General features: G+C 41.2%; 2 protein-coding genes across 3 annotated transcripts in view; one reads left to right on the top strand and one right to left on the bottom strand.

The window, feature by feature from the left end:
* psmf1 (proteasome inhibitor subunit 1) overlaps positions 1-3,199 on the bottom strand; it is an 11,616-nt gene extending 8,417 nt beyond the window's left edge. The window contains exons 1-2 of the mRNA XM_071512810.1: positions 3,006-3,199; positions 1,781-1,933 (exon numbers count right to left, since the gene is read on the bottom strand). Coding sequence (XP_071368911.1) covers positions 1,781-1,933; positions 3,006-3,134 — 282 coding nt within the window. The 5' untranslated portion in view covers positions 3,135-3,199. The remainder of the gene's footprint in view (positions 1-1,780; positions 1,934-3,005) is intronic.
* A 1,279-nt stretch (positions 3,200-4,478) lies between these two features.
* Positions 4,479-16,425, top strand: pigu (phosphatidylinositol glycan anchor biosynthesis, class U). Of its 2 annotated transcripts, none has more exons than XM_071512808.1 (12): positions 4,479-4,608; positions 6,238-6,302; positions 7,436-7,495; positions 7,978-8,040; positions 8,483-8,592; positions 9,493-9,593; positions 9,782-9,879; positions 10,133-10,287; positions 11,159-11,302; positions 11,513-11,637; positions 12,572-12,714; positions 13,481-16,425. In XM_071512808.1, exons 1-12 carry the CDS (start codon positions 4,479-4,481, stop codon positions 13,592-13,594), a joined length of 1,308 nt encoding a protein of 435 aa, XP_071368909.1. In that variant the 3' UTR covers positions 13,595-16,425. The 2 variants fall into 2 exon arrangements, with proteins under 2 accessions (XP_071368909.1, XP_071368910.1); XM_071512809.1 differs by having other exon boundaries at positions 7,436-7,499; positions 7,982-8,040.
* The last annotated feature ends 245 nt before the right edge of the window (positions 16,426-16,670 follow it).

The raw sequence follows: 16,670 nt of genomic DNA, 5'->3' as shown, positions 1-16,670 counted from the left end.
CAAAGATACAGAAACAAACATACACACAGACAGACACACAAGCAAAGTATCATTACCTGATATATATTTATTTCTTAAAACGACATTTAAATAGCAAGAAATACAAAGGAGATTCATTTTGAGTTTTTTGTTTTGTTTTTTAGTTATGTCCAACTCAATTCCAATAGCAGGTCTAAAATAGCCAAAAAACAGTGTTATGTCTTTCCAAATTCACAAATAATGCTTAAGGAGTTTCTTATGAATCAACAGAGATGTAGATCTATCTGCAGGAGCTCTGTACGAAACCCTTCAACATTCAGCTAATCACTGCAAAAGATTTTGACAAATCACTACATAAAGGTTTGGGGACCGTTTCATCCTGTACACACAGGCGTAATCTCTTAAACTGTTTGTAGTGCTGGGGTGAAACTAAAAGGTGGACCAGGCAGAGAAAGATTTATCTTTGAAAATGTTTAGATTAGATTTAGATTTTAGGGAAAAAGTCAAGTCAACATCCTAAGTGGTTGTGACCAAGACAAGTCCACGTCAAGATAAACATAGTACCTGGATGTCACAGAAATTTGGTCTGAAGACTCCAGTACTACAGCCCTCTAAGTCTGTATGACATGAATACCTGCTCATATACTTGACTACAAGGACTTCCACAGATACAGGTCTGGACAGTCTGGAATCACAGGGTAAGCCAGAGTGTGGCTGGCTGGGTGACACATGTCCTAACTGTTGGATAGGGAGGAGGGAGCCGGGGGAGTGAGCTCCAAAATCCCCCTGACTTGAACCCTCTTGATTTCACTTTCTGGGACAGCCTGAAGGAAAATGTTTTTTTCTGTAAATATCCAAAAGCAGCAGCAAATTAGTGTCACCTGTTTTGCCAGGTCCTAATCAGACTCTATGACCCAAAAGACTGATTTATGGTTCTGCCTCAAAGTGCCACCATTGGTGTCTGTGGCAGTGTGAGCATTTAGCATAAGTTCTGTGTTGGTGATTCTGCGCGTAGACCACCGAAACACAAGATGGCAGTGTTTCTGCTTTGTTGACACAGAAGTAATAACAACAGAAGTAGTAGTGAATAGAGTAGAATATTGCTCACCACAAATTCAATGACATCTGATACTCTTTATAATTCGGATATGAGATGTCGTACAAATGAACATATTTGCAGACCTCCTCATTCTAGTCTCTCTCTTCACTATCGGCGGACATCAACCGGATACAGGTAGGAGGAAATACAAAGCGGGCCAATTGCGCAGAACTATAAATCGGCCTTAAGAGTCTGGGGACTTTCTTTGATGTTGCCTACAGCAATAGTGTCACTTTTGAGGAGGCGGGTGTTATTCTGATTGAAGAATTTTCTCTCTGATTGGTCTTGTCATTCAGTGGTTGGACCCCCCAGTGTCTGAAACGTGTACATTGGTTACCCAAATGGAAAGCAAACCAACACATCCTCTCCGGTGGTAAACCTGACCTACTCCGCTTTAAAACAAGGCCAAGCTGGCTTAGCTGTGTCCTCTGTTTGGTCCCAACCACAGGCATCAATATTTACATTCATCATGATATTGTACACCAAATAAATTCCAGGTGCTAAGCAACTTAATGCCGCTACCCCTGATTTGACTGACATATCTGGCAACCGATAAAACTTAACGCTCCAAGATTGGATATGCTGAGTCAGGCACAAAGAAACATGTTGAAAATGTGTCTGGGAATTGGCGGTGGTCCATGTTGAGTGAGTGATTTCCCTATAGGCTTCAGGACTTTCCAGAGACCCTGCAGTTGTGTTTACCATTAGGTTGAAGATCAAGGTGGAGTCTGCAGTGATGGCTTTCAGTATGAGCTGGGCGCTGCCGTCGTTGCCTTGGTAACGCAGAGTGTACAGCTCCTTGTTGCTGTTCCAGTCAGCAGGCAGCAATTCTGACTTCTTATCACTGCTACGAGGCTGGAGGGGGGGAGAGAGAGAGAGACAGAGGGAGAGAGAGAGAGAGAGAGAGAGAGAGAGAGAGAGAGAGAGAGAGAGAGAGAGAGAGAGAGAGAGAGAGAGAGAGGAGAGGAGGGGAGGGGAGGGGAGAAGGTGGCAGAGGAGATACAGAGAGAAAGAGCAAGAGAGCCAGACAGACAAAGAGGGAGAGGAAAGCAAAATGGGGTAGAAAGAGGCAAACAGAGAGGGAGGAGAGAGACAAAGGAGATAGATCAATTATAATGTAATGACGAATACGTCTGGTTAGATCAGCACCTCAGTGTCAATAAAACGTGGTGGTTTAACGCTAACTTGTACTGGCTGACTATTTACAGTGACAGGGAGCAGCAGCATGAGCCACAGCCCGTTAGCTAAGCTAGAGTGAAATGGCAGTTTTCAGAGCGCGTCGTGATATCACTAACGTTATTCTGCTTTCAGAGTCATTACGTCGGCATTTAATTTATGACAGCTCGCTAAAACAAAGATAAAACTGGTTTGTCGCCCTTGCAGTTCGTTAGCAAACGTCCGTTAAGTTTGCTAACACTTAGCAAACGGCAAGTTGGCTAGCACCAACGCGTCGTTCTCTCTTGAATGGAGAACGTCACACTGAAGTCCACTGAAAATCTTAAAAAAAATAATATTGCCTTCCTAGTAGGGAAAGATACACACCTCGTAGACAATTACTTAAGGTCTTTTCTGAATCGTTAGGAGCCATTCTTCAATTCGGCATACAACTGATCCACCAGGCGACATGTATTTTTTGATAAAATATCAACTTTTAGAATATATTCGCTTGTTGTTCCTGCGACTTTCCTCCATCAAAATACAACATGGAGTGAGATAAATGAGGTCTAAAAGTTGAGATCTTGTTGAAAGTGCTTTTTACGGGATTTACCAGAATACCCTGACAATTAAGACTTAAGTGTATGCACGTTGGCTAATAAGCAAGGCAACATTAAACTGCCGAATTTTTTAACGGACTTTGGCGTGATATTCACTCTATAAAGGTGAACGGCAGGAATCGGGCTGCAGGTTAGCGTTATCGTTAACTCACTTCGTCTCCGGAGCCGATGCACCTGTATCCGCTCTTTATCATTTCCCAGTGAACGAAACACACAGCGGCGTCCTGCGGACAGCTGATGCTGCCTCCGACACAAGTGTACAACACCTCTAATCCTGCCATGTTTCTTTCCAAATAACTACAACGTTAACATAACCTAAGTTTCAAGAGCAGAAACGAAAACGAAAGACTTGACAGCGGCGTAGCGGTGTCAAGTTGCCAATAGCAACAGACACTTCCGGTTTGAGGCTTTTAAAGTAAAGGTACTCTTGCCTGGTGCCAGCCCCATGAATCGCAGTCATTAGCACTTTTTGAATTTGCATGGCTGGACACCAGTCAAAGATTTTTACACTAAGTACCAAAACAAAAAAAGTACCAAAAATATGAGATGGACAGCATTATGGAATAGGAATATGATTGTACAAAGTAGCGCTGGACGATATGGTTGAAATCAATATCATGATAATCATAAGGATTTTTCTCGATATCAGTATATATCACGATATGGTTCATGTATGCAAAATCACGTTAAATATTCAAATTAATGTTCATCTCATTGAACCGAATGGTGATGTTAGGTGTGGTGTCAAACAAAACTGAAATTTTCAAATAATATTCCTACTATACCTATTTTATGAGTTTTTAAGTAAAATTTGCTTGTTATCATCAATTTAGACAGCAGAAATGTGTGTCATGATATAAAAATATCTTCATATCATCACGATATGATTCCACTGAAAGACGATGAACGATAATATTGAATTATCGCCCAGCCCTAGTACTAAGTATCATATATGACAGCAGAGTACCCTGAAGCTGATGACAATAACTTGAAGGTCCAAGACCTCTAGCTTCTGAATTTTAAAATTGAAGTGGTTGGTTTAGTATTTTTAACAAGCTTGGAGGGTGTTATGAATTATTCATTGACTCGTATGTGGCAATTACAGAAAATTAAATTATGCACTGAGCAATTAGGTAACTTTATTTTAGAAGGTAACTGTCCCTAGCGGATACACAATGGTCTACAGTGTCTAGCTTCACGTTGCCTTGTCATTGTGTTTTGATCCAACACATTAAGCGTCCCGGAGTGAAAACACGATCAGGTATTTCAGTTCCGCTTTGTAAAACGCAATCATAGTAAACTAGAAAAGTGCCTCTGTACTCAGTGTGCAATAGTTATTTTGAAGTTCCCATCATTCACATAGTAGTGCAAATTCTGGACATATACAGTTTTTGATATGATGTTATTAAGGCCATGATACATGGGCAATAATTTGAGGCGATAATTTTATCAGCAGTTAACACTAGCAGTATTTTTTAATTTTTATTTAAACAATCGAAGGCAGAATAGCAAAAAACATTTCAGTACACACTAGGGTGCTCTGGTTTTCTGTGGTTTTCTATTACGACAAAAGCCTTCATTTCCCGTCGTGCCTCTCGCAGGGCGGAGAGAGCTTCCTTGTCAAGATGGCGGCTCCCTTGACTCTACTTTTAATTGTAGCCGTTACGATCCGCGCAGCGCTTTTTAGATCCAGTTTAGCGGACTTAATTGCGGAGAGAGTCGAGGTGGTGTCTCCGTTAAACGCCTGGAAGAGAGGTGAGTGGGTTTTAAACCGTGTTGTTGTCGGTTTTCTCGGTCAGACACTGCTCTGTTTGCCTCCGCGGCGCTGTGCAGCTCGCCGGTATAATTGAGTGAACTGTTACTAGCTAGCTTTAGGTTGATTTCCCAGACTCGCCAAGCCGGTTTAGCTACAAGAATGTGGCTTTGTAATCCACATTTAAGACAACCTGCTAACGCTAGCACGTTACCCGAATACACCTGTTGTGATATGATTTCTTTCAATGAATATTTGATTGGTTTAACCCATAACTCTCATTGATTTAGTGTGGATAGCATCTCTGATTAAGCTGTTCTTGTCTTAGCAAACACTAGAAGCAAGACAGTCTAAAAACAGTTTCACCAAATGAATGTTCTCCGTCAGGCTCAACAGAGCGGTACTGGTCGGTGCTGATCTGCTTTTTTTTTTACGATAACCAACGAATTAATTGGCTTTGAATGAAGTTAGATAGCCAGGCAAGCTTTATAAACATGAGGAGGCAGAGCTGCTAGCTTGTGAATGCTGGTTTGAAGGAGAGGCTGTTTGCTGAGCTACAGTGAGGTTTAGTCTTTGGAGTTTGTTTTGCCATTCACTATGCAAAGGGAGCGTCTCTCTCACTCTCTCTCTCATGCAAAATTACTCACACACTAATGCATGAGCTTTCATAGTCCAGATTACATGGAAACACCACAACCCTTCCCTTCATGAATAGTTTATTAGCTATAGCTGTAACAGGAAATACCATTATTGTAGTAGAAGCTGTATAGCTGCTAGTACTAAGACTAGGGATGCATGTTTCACTGAGAGCAATGCTCTCTTTTTCAGGAACACCCTGATCACATTGACACACATTTACATCTGGAAGCTGACCAGTACAACCACAGTCTGATCTGCTGGCCACTGAGCAGCTCCACTGGAGCGGTTGGGGTTAAGGGCCTTGCTCAAGGGCACCTCATTGATGAAATTGAAAACCTGAGGTTGGATAATGAAATATCCCCAATCCTCCAAAATGCAAAATGTATAGTATCTTTCCCTTCATATAAAGCCACCTCAGATGTTTCAGTAGTGTGTTTCTTGTTAAGGTGTACCATGTGGCATGTTGAAGCGTAACCATTGTTACGACCTGGCTCAGGTGGCCATAACAAAAGGGAGACACACCATGATAAATGTTTACCAAAATAAATCTTTATTACACTAATTAAACCGAATGTCATCAATTAAACCAGGATAGGGTGCCAAATGAACCAAATTACAGAATGGGTTAAGTCATTAAAGTATGAAGTGTGAACATCAGTGGTATCAGTAGGATGTGTAAGTACTAAATGGTGGGTGTGTGTGTGTGTGTGTGTGTATGTGTATGGGTGTTGGAAGGTGCATAAAAGCAAGGAACTAACTAAGGCAGCATAGCAAACCAAGCCGGAACGGGTGCCTGTAGGGAGAAGCAGAGAGAGAGTGAATTACAGCCATGGCTTAAGTAACTTCAGGACACCGGGCCCAAGTGCACTGAGTTACTGCAATTAGTCACCTGCAGGGGAGGTACACAGATTAGACACAGATACCAACTCCCAGATAACACCACAGGGGCCATCACATCATCTTTCAGCCGTATTGTTTGGTTTTGTTTTCAGTGGTGGAAGGTCTGGCTCTGCTGGACCTGGGAATCTCACCCTACTCTGGAGATGTGTTCCATGAGGTGAGAACACACACACACACACACACAAGCAAGCAACACGCACAAACGTACACTGATGTGACAAACGACTGCACACACATGTGTTTACAAGCTCACATCTTCTTGCCCTCTAACACACATGCCTGCAGTACACACAGACCTGCACTTATCCCAATATTTCATATTGAACACAAACGGGCGCATGCATGGTATGCAAACACACAGGTGCTTGACGGAAAAATCCACTCTAAAACCCTTAAGCAATGATAAAGAAAAACAGCTGTTGTCATTTTATATTTTTCTTATTCCTGTGGATAACTGGCCAATCGTAGACGAGGTGACGTCACCTCCAGATATTTCCAGAAGCAACAATGGAGTTTGATATCAGAAAATGTTTCAGGATGTAAAACATCAGCGGTAAATGTCAGGTTTTGGTGTCAGTCCCTCATAATCAAAGAGCGAGGGCTTCTTTCTAGAGCCGCCATTTTGCACCAAGAGACGTTCAACAATCATACAGGGAGAAATCCATCATAGAGGAGAGAGACCAATTTCTACACTGACAATATCCTCAATAGACCAGAATGCAATGCAGCCACAAGACATGTCGCACTTTTAGGAACGGGCACGGCTGCGATCATAGACAAGCCCTAATGTTTAACTAGTCGGCTTGCTAGTTATATTTATATGCTCATACCTCCACCTTTGACTGAATGCAGCAAGTTCAGGCTCATTCTCTGCGGGTTGTCGAAAGGCATTCTGGGAAACGTAGGAAATCACTAACTGCAGTAGAAGTAGGCGAGGCAGGTTGAGGCAAAGTCCTGAATTTCCCCAAGGGGATTAATAAAGTGCTATTTTATCTTATCTTAAAGTGGATTCACCAAAAAAGTAAATTGCAACACTTCATCACAAAATAACTCCTGGAATGTACTGAACATGACAGATCGATGATATAACAGTGTAAGAGTATCTGAAGGTGGATTTTTCCTTTAATCACATACACAGGGGGCGCACACATACATCACCCAGGTACCCAAACACACACACATCAGCGTACATACTGGTCTCTGGATAAACATGTCAGACTGCTTTGGTCTACATCAGCTGTGTGTTTGTCTGTGCTCTAATTCCAAATGTCGTCTTCTTCTCTCTGTCAGACCCCCCTCATCATCTACCTCTTTCACTTTGTGGTGGACTATGCAGAGATAACCTTCATGGTGAGTAAGCGGAGTGCAGCTTTATGTATTCATGTGACAATGACAGAATGACACGTTGCATGTTTTTTTAATGATCTGAATATTACAAGTGCAGCATGATTGCAATACTCATGTCTCTTCCTGCGCTGGAATAAAATGGCTGAAGAATTTAGGGCAAAAGAAAAAAAGAGATGCTAATGCTTAGGATTTGCACCACTGAATATAACAGAAGATTTTCTTCAAAGTGAACCTTGATTTTGAAAGCTAGGGATTCTCCGCAACAACAGGATACCTTGTCAAACTGCTTTCCCTCTGATAAGAAAGTGCTGCTTACAGTCATTTGAAAAGAGACTATTGTGATTTTTGTTGTCGTTTTTGTTCATGAACTGGGACTATTGAGGTATTGAATTTAGGTGTAATTACTGCTTTGCTTTTTTTCTTTTTTCTCTTTATCCTTCTCTCTCTCTTTCTTTCTTTCCTTCTTTCTTTCTTTCTCTCTCCAGATAGCAGATATGATCACTGCTGTGGCTCTCTACATGGCAGTGAAGGACTACAACAAACAAGTGGTAAGAAACCACTGCAGTGCATTCAAAATATATGAAAATAATAATAAATCGTCTGTCTATCTATCTAGGCTATTTAATAAGAAATATAGGTTATGGCTAGAGAATGTATATTTAACCGATACCTGACCAAGGTTTGATGAATTAATTTGATAGTTCATGCAGATAAGACATTGATTCATTATTAGTCATTAAAACTCAGGTGTGATCTGAATGAAACAAAAGTCCAAGGCACTTTAAAAAGCCTTTATTTCATGGGCTCATCTAGGGACATTAAAAACACTTACAAAACTCCAATGCGTTTCGGCACTGGCCTTCATCAGGGAGCTCCAAACAATTCATGTTCAACAAGGTGTGATCTGTTGTTGCCACAGCGGTGTGGTGAAGCTTTTGTTGCAGTAACAGTGTTGTGACAGATTTGGTGTGCTGTGTTCTGTTGTTCCAGTTCAGAAAGCAGAAATATGCCTTGGAGGCAGACCGCTACCCCCTGGACTGTCTGGAGCTCATCAGAAGCCCCAAAGAAATGTACTACATCCCTCTAAAAGTAGCCATGTTGTAAGTACCACGTCCCTCTGCCAAGCATGTCTGGAGAACAATACCATAACGCCACTGAGACGCCTGAAAAAACGGTGAGTCTCAGTCCTCTAACAAAAGAACTGTGGAGCAGTTTGTTAGTAGTGCGAACGTAATCTGAACCAGCTACAGGAAATGAACCCAAAACACAAGGGATTATGGGTATAAGGAGACAGATGTTGACATCTCACAGCCAGCAGTTCCTCCTGCTTGGAAAGCCTAGCAGAACAAAATTAAGTCTGGACTGATGCTCATATTCAGCGTTTTCTTCATGTGTTTTTACCTGGTATGAACACCACAGAGGGTAAATTACAACAGTGCAGAAAAGTCCATCATGCGTAGCTAAAGTTAAGGGACTGGAATCAGATTTGTTGGGATGTCAGGACACCAAAACTCTGTCCAATAAACAAGCTACTTATGAGTCATGTGATTTCTGTTTACAAGCCCTGGTTCACTTGTAATTGGGCAGAGTGAAACTAAACGCACCAACCAAAAAAAGCAACAAAGTAAACTTTTCCACTCTGGTTTGAACCAAAGAAAACAAACTGTAGGTGTGATTGCACCCTAAATGCAACCATGTTGTAAGTGCCATATCCTTGTAAAAGTAGCCATGATGGAAGTATGACAACCTTATACAAAAATCTGCTTTGTAAAATCTTACACCTCTAAAAGTAGACAAGATATGCACTACATTATTTCTAGTGGTTACATTGGCGCAACTGAGGTAACAAAATCATTCCTGTTTAAAGAATTGAAATAATTTTTTTATGCGTCTTTATCATTGCTTACTCACCTGCTTTCTCTTTTTCTCTCTCCCTCCCCCATCCACTCTTTCACTATCTCTCTCTCTCTCTCTCTCACCCTCCCTTCCCTCTCTCACAGTTACCTGTTGAACCCGTTCACCATCCTGTCCTGCGTTGCCAAGTCAACCTGTGGACTGAACAATGCCGTCATCGGCCTTTTCATCCTCTCTACTATTAAAGGTAAAGTCTGAGTTCCTCCAGGATGATTTTTAACTACGATAGAGATGTGATCTTTCCAGGCATTCCACATGTTTTTTGGATACAGAACCATAATGCTCTGCCAATATTCCTGCAACCACAAAACTATCATGTAAGAGAGAAGTGATTGATTGATTAAATTTTTTATGTTTTTTGTTATCGTGTTGCAGGAAGTGCCTTGTTGAGTGCTGTGTTCCTGGCCTTGGCTACATATCAGTCCATCTATCCACTGACTCTCTTCGCTCCAGCACTGCTGTATTTGCTGCAGGTATGATGTGTATAAACACACACACACACACACAAAAAACATTGAAGAGCATAGTGCAGAATGGTTTCATAAAGCTGTATTTTTTCTAGCTTTAATTTATGTATTCTCTCTCTCTCTCTCTCTCTCTCTCTCTCTCTCTCTCTCTCTCTCTCTCTCTCTCTCTCTCTCTCTCTCTCTCTCTCTCTCTCTCTCTCTCTCTCTCTCTCTCTCTCTCTCTCTCTCTCTCTCTCTCTCTCTCTCTCTCCCTCCCTAGCGTCTGTACATCCCGGTGAACTTGCGGCGGCCCAGCTTCTGGCTGTTCACCCTGCAGTTTGCCTTCATGTACCTGGGCAGCCTGTTCGTCATCGTCTGCCTCTCCTTCTTCCTGCTGGGCTCCTGGGACTTCCTGCCCTCCGTCTACGGCTTCATGTGAGGGAGCGAGGGAGGCTTGGGGGGGGGGGGGGGGGTGGATGGAGGGGAAGGTTAGAAAAGAGGAGGGAGGGATAGAGGAAGAGCGGTCCTGTGTAGGTAGAGCAAGGCACTAAGGCCGTGTTACACAGTGAAACTATTCACGCAGCTTGGTTGCGTTGGTGAGTTGCATGCAACTTTACTGTTACATTTCAGATGCAATCAAAACTACATGCAACAATGCACTCTACAATAGTTTAAACAGTTGGGGGGGGGGGGGGGGGGGGCTTTTTAACTTGACATCCAGTTAAAAAACTGGTGATTTCAGCATATCAAATCTCTTCGCTGTGGCATAATATTTAACATAAGCTATGTCTGTAGTTAGTGGTTAAACTAACACCAGGTAACGTCCAGTGTCAAGTTTCTATACAGAACATACAGAAAAAGGTTAGGGTTCAGTTCAGTCCAGGATTGGCTGAACAAAGCCTAAGAGTGCCAGTTATATCACTAAAATGTAAAAGTGTGTGCATGTGCATGTAGGAGCAATCAGACCTGACAGAGGCTGAGATAATGAAGCTGTTTTGGGAGCAAGGCTGACAAGGCTAAATCCATCTTTCTATCTGGGGAATGGTGCTTTTGATAGCCGGAGGCCTTGTTCATTATTTGGCTGCCTTTCTCCTGCAGTGAATGGCATTGCCGTTGAGCTGCTGGAAGCCTTGGCACAGTGAATGAATCCTCTGTTCTTCTGACATTTACTGGTCTAGACACATCTGAATTCAAACAGGAAATTCATCCGGTTTGAAGACTGCCTTTGTCTGCCTTGGTCTCAATTGTATGTATATTGAAAAAGGAAAAGAGGTTTGACTTTCTGTGTATTTCTGTCTCCCTCCAGTCTCTCTGTGCCGGACCTGACCCCAAACATCGGCCTCTTCTGGTATTTCTTCGCTGAGATGTTTGAACACTTCCGCCTCTTCTTCCTCTGCGTCTTCCAGATCAACGTCTTCTTCTACACCATCCCTCTGTCCATCAAACTCAAGTAAGTCCTCCACCCATCACCCTCTCATTCCTCCTCATTCTCCCTCTCTTACATTGTCTTTCTCTCCATCAGTTCATTCTTGCTTTATTGCTTTATTGCTTTATTGCTTTATTGCTTTATTGCTTTCTTTCTTGTCCAAAATGGCAGTCAACCATGCTAACCCCTGACCTGTGTGTGTGTGTGTGTGTGTGTGTGTTGTGTGTGTTGCAGGGAGCACCCAGTGTTTCTGATCTTCATGCAGTTAGCAGTGATCTCCATCTTTAAGTCGTACCCCACAGTGGGAGACATCGCTCTCTACCTGGCCTTCCTGCCTGCCTGGAGTCACCTCTACAGATGTAAGTGCATATATCTAAAGATATATAAAATATATATAAGATAACACACAGACTTGCAGTGTTCCTTTGTCATTTTTGTAGCAGAAGCCAACCTCCATGTATTGGGTTAATATTGGAATCAAATATCCAGTGATAATATTCATGCTTGTAGATTTAATGAAACATCCACAAAGAAAATGAATTACTATACTGTAACATTAAAAGAAAAAAGAAGAGAAATTTCTTATTCAAGTGGACAGAAATCGGCTATCAGAGTATACTGTCATGACAGTTTTTCTTTAAAGCTAAATTTAAGAGAATGATGTGAGTATATGGCTGTAATAACGTATAAAAACAAATGTTTTATTGTAGTTATATTAGGGCTGGGTGATAATTCAATATTATCATTTATTGTCTTTCAGTGGAATCATATGGTGATGATATGAAGATATTTTGATATTGTGACACACATTTCTGCTGTCTAAATTGATGATGACAAGCAAATTTTACTTAAAAACTCTCATAAAATGAGGTATGGTAGGAATATTATTTGAATATTTCTGTTTTGTTTGACATCACACCTAACATTACCATTCGGTTCAATGAGATGAACATTAATTTGATTATTTAACGTGATTTTGCAACATGAACCATATCGTGATATATATTGATATTGAGACAAATCCTTATGATTATCATGATATTGATTTCAACCATATTGCCCAGCCCTAAGTTATATTGATAATATGTTACATTTTGGTATTTTAACTCAATAAAATAGAATATACAATAATAAACCTGGTACAACATGCAATAAATGTCAGATTTAAAGGAGAGAGAGCACAGTGCTGGATCATGATCAGACCTCTGCTCTGGTTATTGGAGCCTGAACTTTGAACCCATAGTGAAGCAGAGTCACCAGAAAAATAAAATCTGTTTCTTGTTCCCTGTCCAGTCCTGAGGAACATCTTCCTGGTGTCCTGCGTGCTGCTGGCCTGCTCTGCTCTGTTCCCGGTGCTCTGGCACCTCTGGATCTACGCCGGCAGCGCCAACTCCAACTTCTACTACGCCATAACACTGCTGTTCAACGTGGCCCAGGTAGGACAGGACAGGAACTAGGAATGGGAATAAGTACATGACTTGTGTATTAGTTGCTGGGTGACGCTTCTGGATCTACACTGGCAGTGTCAAGTCAAACTTCTACTTTATCCTTAGCGTCTATGTTTTTTGTTTTACCCCTGGCCTTCCAAAACTCTCCTGCCAGTCTGACTGTTTCACTAGCCAAAATTACTTTTAGAATAGAGAAGAACATCCAAAGGATGAATTACCAAACTACCAAAGTGACTGCTAGAGTAAACAAACTCAGTAGAACCAACAAAAAAATGTACCAACACTTAGAAGGCTGTTGGTTAAGGCTGCACAGTTGATAATGTATAATCGTATATTGCAATTTGGGTTTTCCTCCTTTTCCTCCTTTTCATGTCAGACCTGGGGCAAATACTCTGTGACAAACTCCACCCATCTGCCCTTTAAGCAGGGTAAAACGAATGCTACAAAACAAGAAAAAGTAATTACAAATACTGTTGGATCCAAGTATGTTTAATGTATAGAATCAGCTACAATAGACATACATTCAGTTAAACGAATTTATCATACCTAATGAGTTTCAGTTTCAGTGGATCATCATTAAAAATAAAACATTTTCATATTTCATAGTTATCAAGCTTTCCTGTGACATAAGTCCTCAGGTGGGGGTTTGAGCTAATTTTGGTTCCCATCCTTACTCACACACACTCACACAAACACACACACACACACAGAGGCCATCATCAGTATAATAATATCTGTCCATTTCCCCCCACAGATCCTGCTGGTGTCGGACTATTTCTACGCCTACCTGAGGAGAGAACACCATCTCACCCATGGACTGTACCTGAAGAGGAAAGACGGCTCCGAGGCTACGCTAGTCCTTAAATAGAACAGACACACTTCAACACACTTACACACACACACACTCATAATACACAAACCACCTGGATCACAGCCTCTACCAGGAGAGGAGAAACTGCTCCGAGGTCACGCTCGTACCTCAAAGGGAACAAACACAAACCGAAGAGGATCGAAGGCTTTGAAGCCACACAGGTCTTCAGACAGGACATTTGCACACACACACACACACACACACACACACAGAAAGTGTGCCCGGTACAGCCTCGTATACAGACCCACAAGTCACACCATACCGACACAGACACACGCAGATGTAGGCGAGCAGGATGGGATGTGGGAATTTGACTTTGACATACTCCTGCCTTGTCACACAGACGGACAAACATTACTGAGCTACCGAACATCACACAACTCCTTTCTCTTTTTCTGGAGCGCTCTTATTTTGAAGCTGCCTGCAATCTACACCCGGAGGGCTTTTATTTTGAAGCCCTCCTCCTCCTGCCAGCCGCTCCTTGAAGGACTTTTCATTTTGAAGCCCCGTTCACCCTGCAGCTTCCTCCTGGGGGGCTTTTATTTTGAAGCAGAATCGTTCCTGCAGCGTCTATCTGGAGGGATTTTACTTGGAAACCCCACTTTTGCCTCATCTGCCCTCTGGAGGGCTTTTATTTTGAAGCCTTGCTCCTCTTAAAACTTTTCAAAATTTTTCAGGATTTCAGGTTTACTGGACGTACAACTCACATTAATTTGATAGAATCCTGTTATCCAGCTTTCCCACACATTATTTCCTGTTTTATGTTTTCCTATTTCCTATATTACATCTCTCTCAAAACCACACTGTTCAGAAGTGAGGACAAGGAATAGGAAACTTTTTTGTCTGGAAGCCTAAAATGTCCATCTGTCTCTCTTACCAGTTTCTTACCAAGTACCTTTTTTGAGTGCCATTCATCGCCATCACATTTTTCCTCAGTTTGCGCTTTTATTTTGAAATGAAGGGAAATCAGTGTTGCTTCTTGTTGGGAGTCGAGCCAATACCGAACCCACGGTACACAAAACTGAACTCCATATGGGGCTGTGATGCCTTCAGCTACCTGTAGACAGAGCCGTCTGTCTGTAAAGGGTTGTGACACTGAAATCACCGAGGTCCCAGTCGCTCCCATTGCTTCTTGATAGAAAACAAGTCTGGAGATTATCACCTCTAGACAAGGAAAGAAAGGGATTTTTTTGGGGCATTTTTCCCTTTTGTACACAGTTCCAAGTAGAGAGTGACAGGAAAGATTGTGAGAGATTGGAGTCGAACCCAGAATGTTGTGTTTACACGGTACGCGCCTTAGACCACTGAGCCACCAGGACGCCCCGGTCTGTGAGGTTTTTACTAATGAAAATCATGACTCAACAGTTTGTATACCAGATAGAAGTTTTCACTTAGCCGGGTTTCCCAGGCGACAAACACATTTCCAATGAGTAAGCAGAGTTTGGAAACACAATCTAGTTCCAGGAGTAAAATAGGGAGTCAATGGTGGAATTAAAAAAATCTAGATCTCTTCAGTGTTGCACCTTTTTATAGATACAAGCCTCTGCCTATAGAGAACCAGGTGAAGTTCATATTAAAACACTGTGCTGAACGGTTAACAGACTAACATTAAGACTCCATTTGGATCCTGAATGAAATTATAGCAGAATGCTTTGCTTGCTCTTTGGGCATCAGCAAGAAGATAACCTTTATACTTAATTTTTTCATAATATACATTTGTATCTTATACAGTTATAACCCTGCACTAACACTTGGCCTGAGATTAACCTGATGCTGCATTCATGTCACACTTGGAAAGTGTTCAGGTGTTTGAACTCGTAATTTAATTATTCTGTGGACTTTGGTTGCTCTTGGTGATAAAAACTTTATTTAAATAGCACCTCTCTTAAACAGAGTTTACAAGGTGTTTAACAGAATAAAAAAAACAATACAATAGCAAAACAAACATACAATATAATAATACAAATCAAAAGAGAAGCAAAGGCAACAACGGATGAATTAAAACTATAGGCAAAGTAAAAAAAATAGTAAAATAGTACAAGCATCACAAAAAAATGGGTGATATATGTTTAAGCAAACCAAACATTAGTGTCAACCACAGTCAACAAGTAGTTGTCTCCTGCCTGATGTAATGATTTTTTTCTCTCTTTTTTGTTCGTTTTATTTAAAGTTAATATATCATTCCCTAAACCTGACTCAGGCATTTTCTTCAAATTCCAAGTACCCAAGTTATATTTACGTCTTGAAAGCTGAACACTGTTTTCAGGTAGGAAGTTCGTCTTTCCCATGTGACATGAATGCAGCATGAACCTCTTATCATACACTAAATTAACATGCTTGATTTTGCAAAGGGAACATCAGTCAAATTTAGGAATTTCCTCATGTTATTACTGTTTCCAGTTGAAGCTGGAAACCAGAGACCCAAGACTGTAATCTAGGAGTTCATCAGACTGGAGCTGTTGTCCCATTGACAGTGAATGGGAGACAAATACTTAATTTCATTGTAGTGCTAACAAAACATTCTCTGTCCTCATTAGAAGTTACTGCTGTACGTCTATTGAAAAGAAATCTTGATAAATATGAGCTAAAACAACAGACTGTTAGCTTTTGGTGATACTTTAGCTTTGGTTTCCATGTTAAAATCAACATTACAAGCCAAAACTCACAAATTAATATGGATTTCATAACAAAACATGAATGTGAACGTTTGATTTTAGGATTTGGGGCGTTTACTGACCTTGTTGAACCATGTTAAAACAGCGGCACTATCAAAAAACATCACTTCTGCTGCTCACTTACGGAAACTATTTCAACTTAAACATGAAAATACATTTAGCTGGTTATTGGTCTATACTGATCTCCATGTTAATGTTAAACTACAGTAAATAAATTCCTCAGCTCACTGTCTCAAAACTTAGAATATTGAATATTTAACATGGAGAAACACAGTTAAGATTCCAGTCTGTTTGATTTCTTTGTTGTACTCTGAATGTGATTTACATAGTTTATTATTATTATTATTTTTTATTATGTTTTTAAACCCCTAATCTCTTTGGGCTGGGAATGTCCATGG

Source organism: Centroberyx affinis, unplaced genomic scaffold (genome assembly GCF_046629955.1).
Source record: "Centroberyx affinis isolate AG114_WGS23_722 - 3 ecotype Tasmania unplaced genomic scaffold, CSIRO-AGI_Caff_v1 ptg006545l_1, whole genome shotgun sequence".
Lineage (NCBI taxonomy): Eukaryota > Metazoa > Chordata > Actinopteri > Beryciformes > Berycidae > Centroberyx > Centroberyx affinis.
Note: the sequence above shows the minus strand (reverse complement) of the source record. Positions and strands in the feature narration are given on the sequence as shown.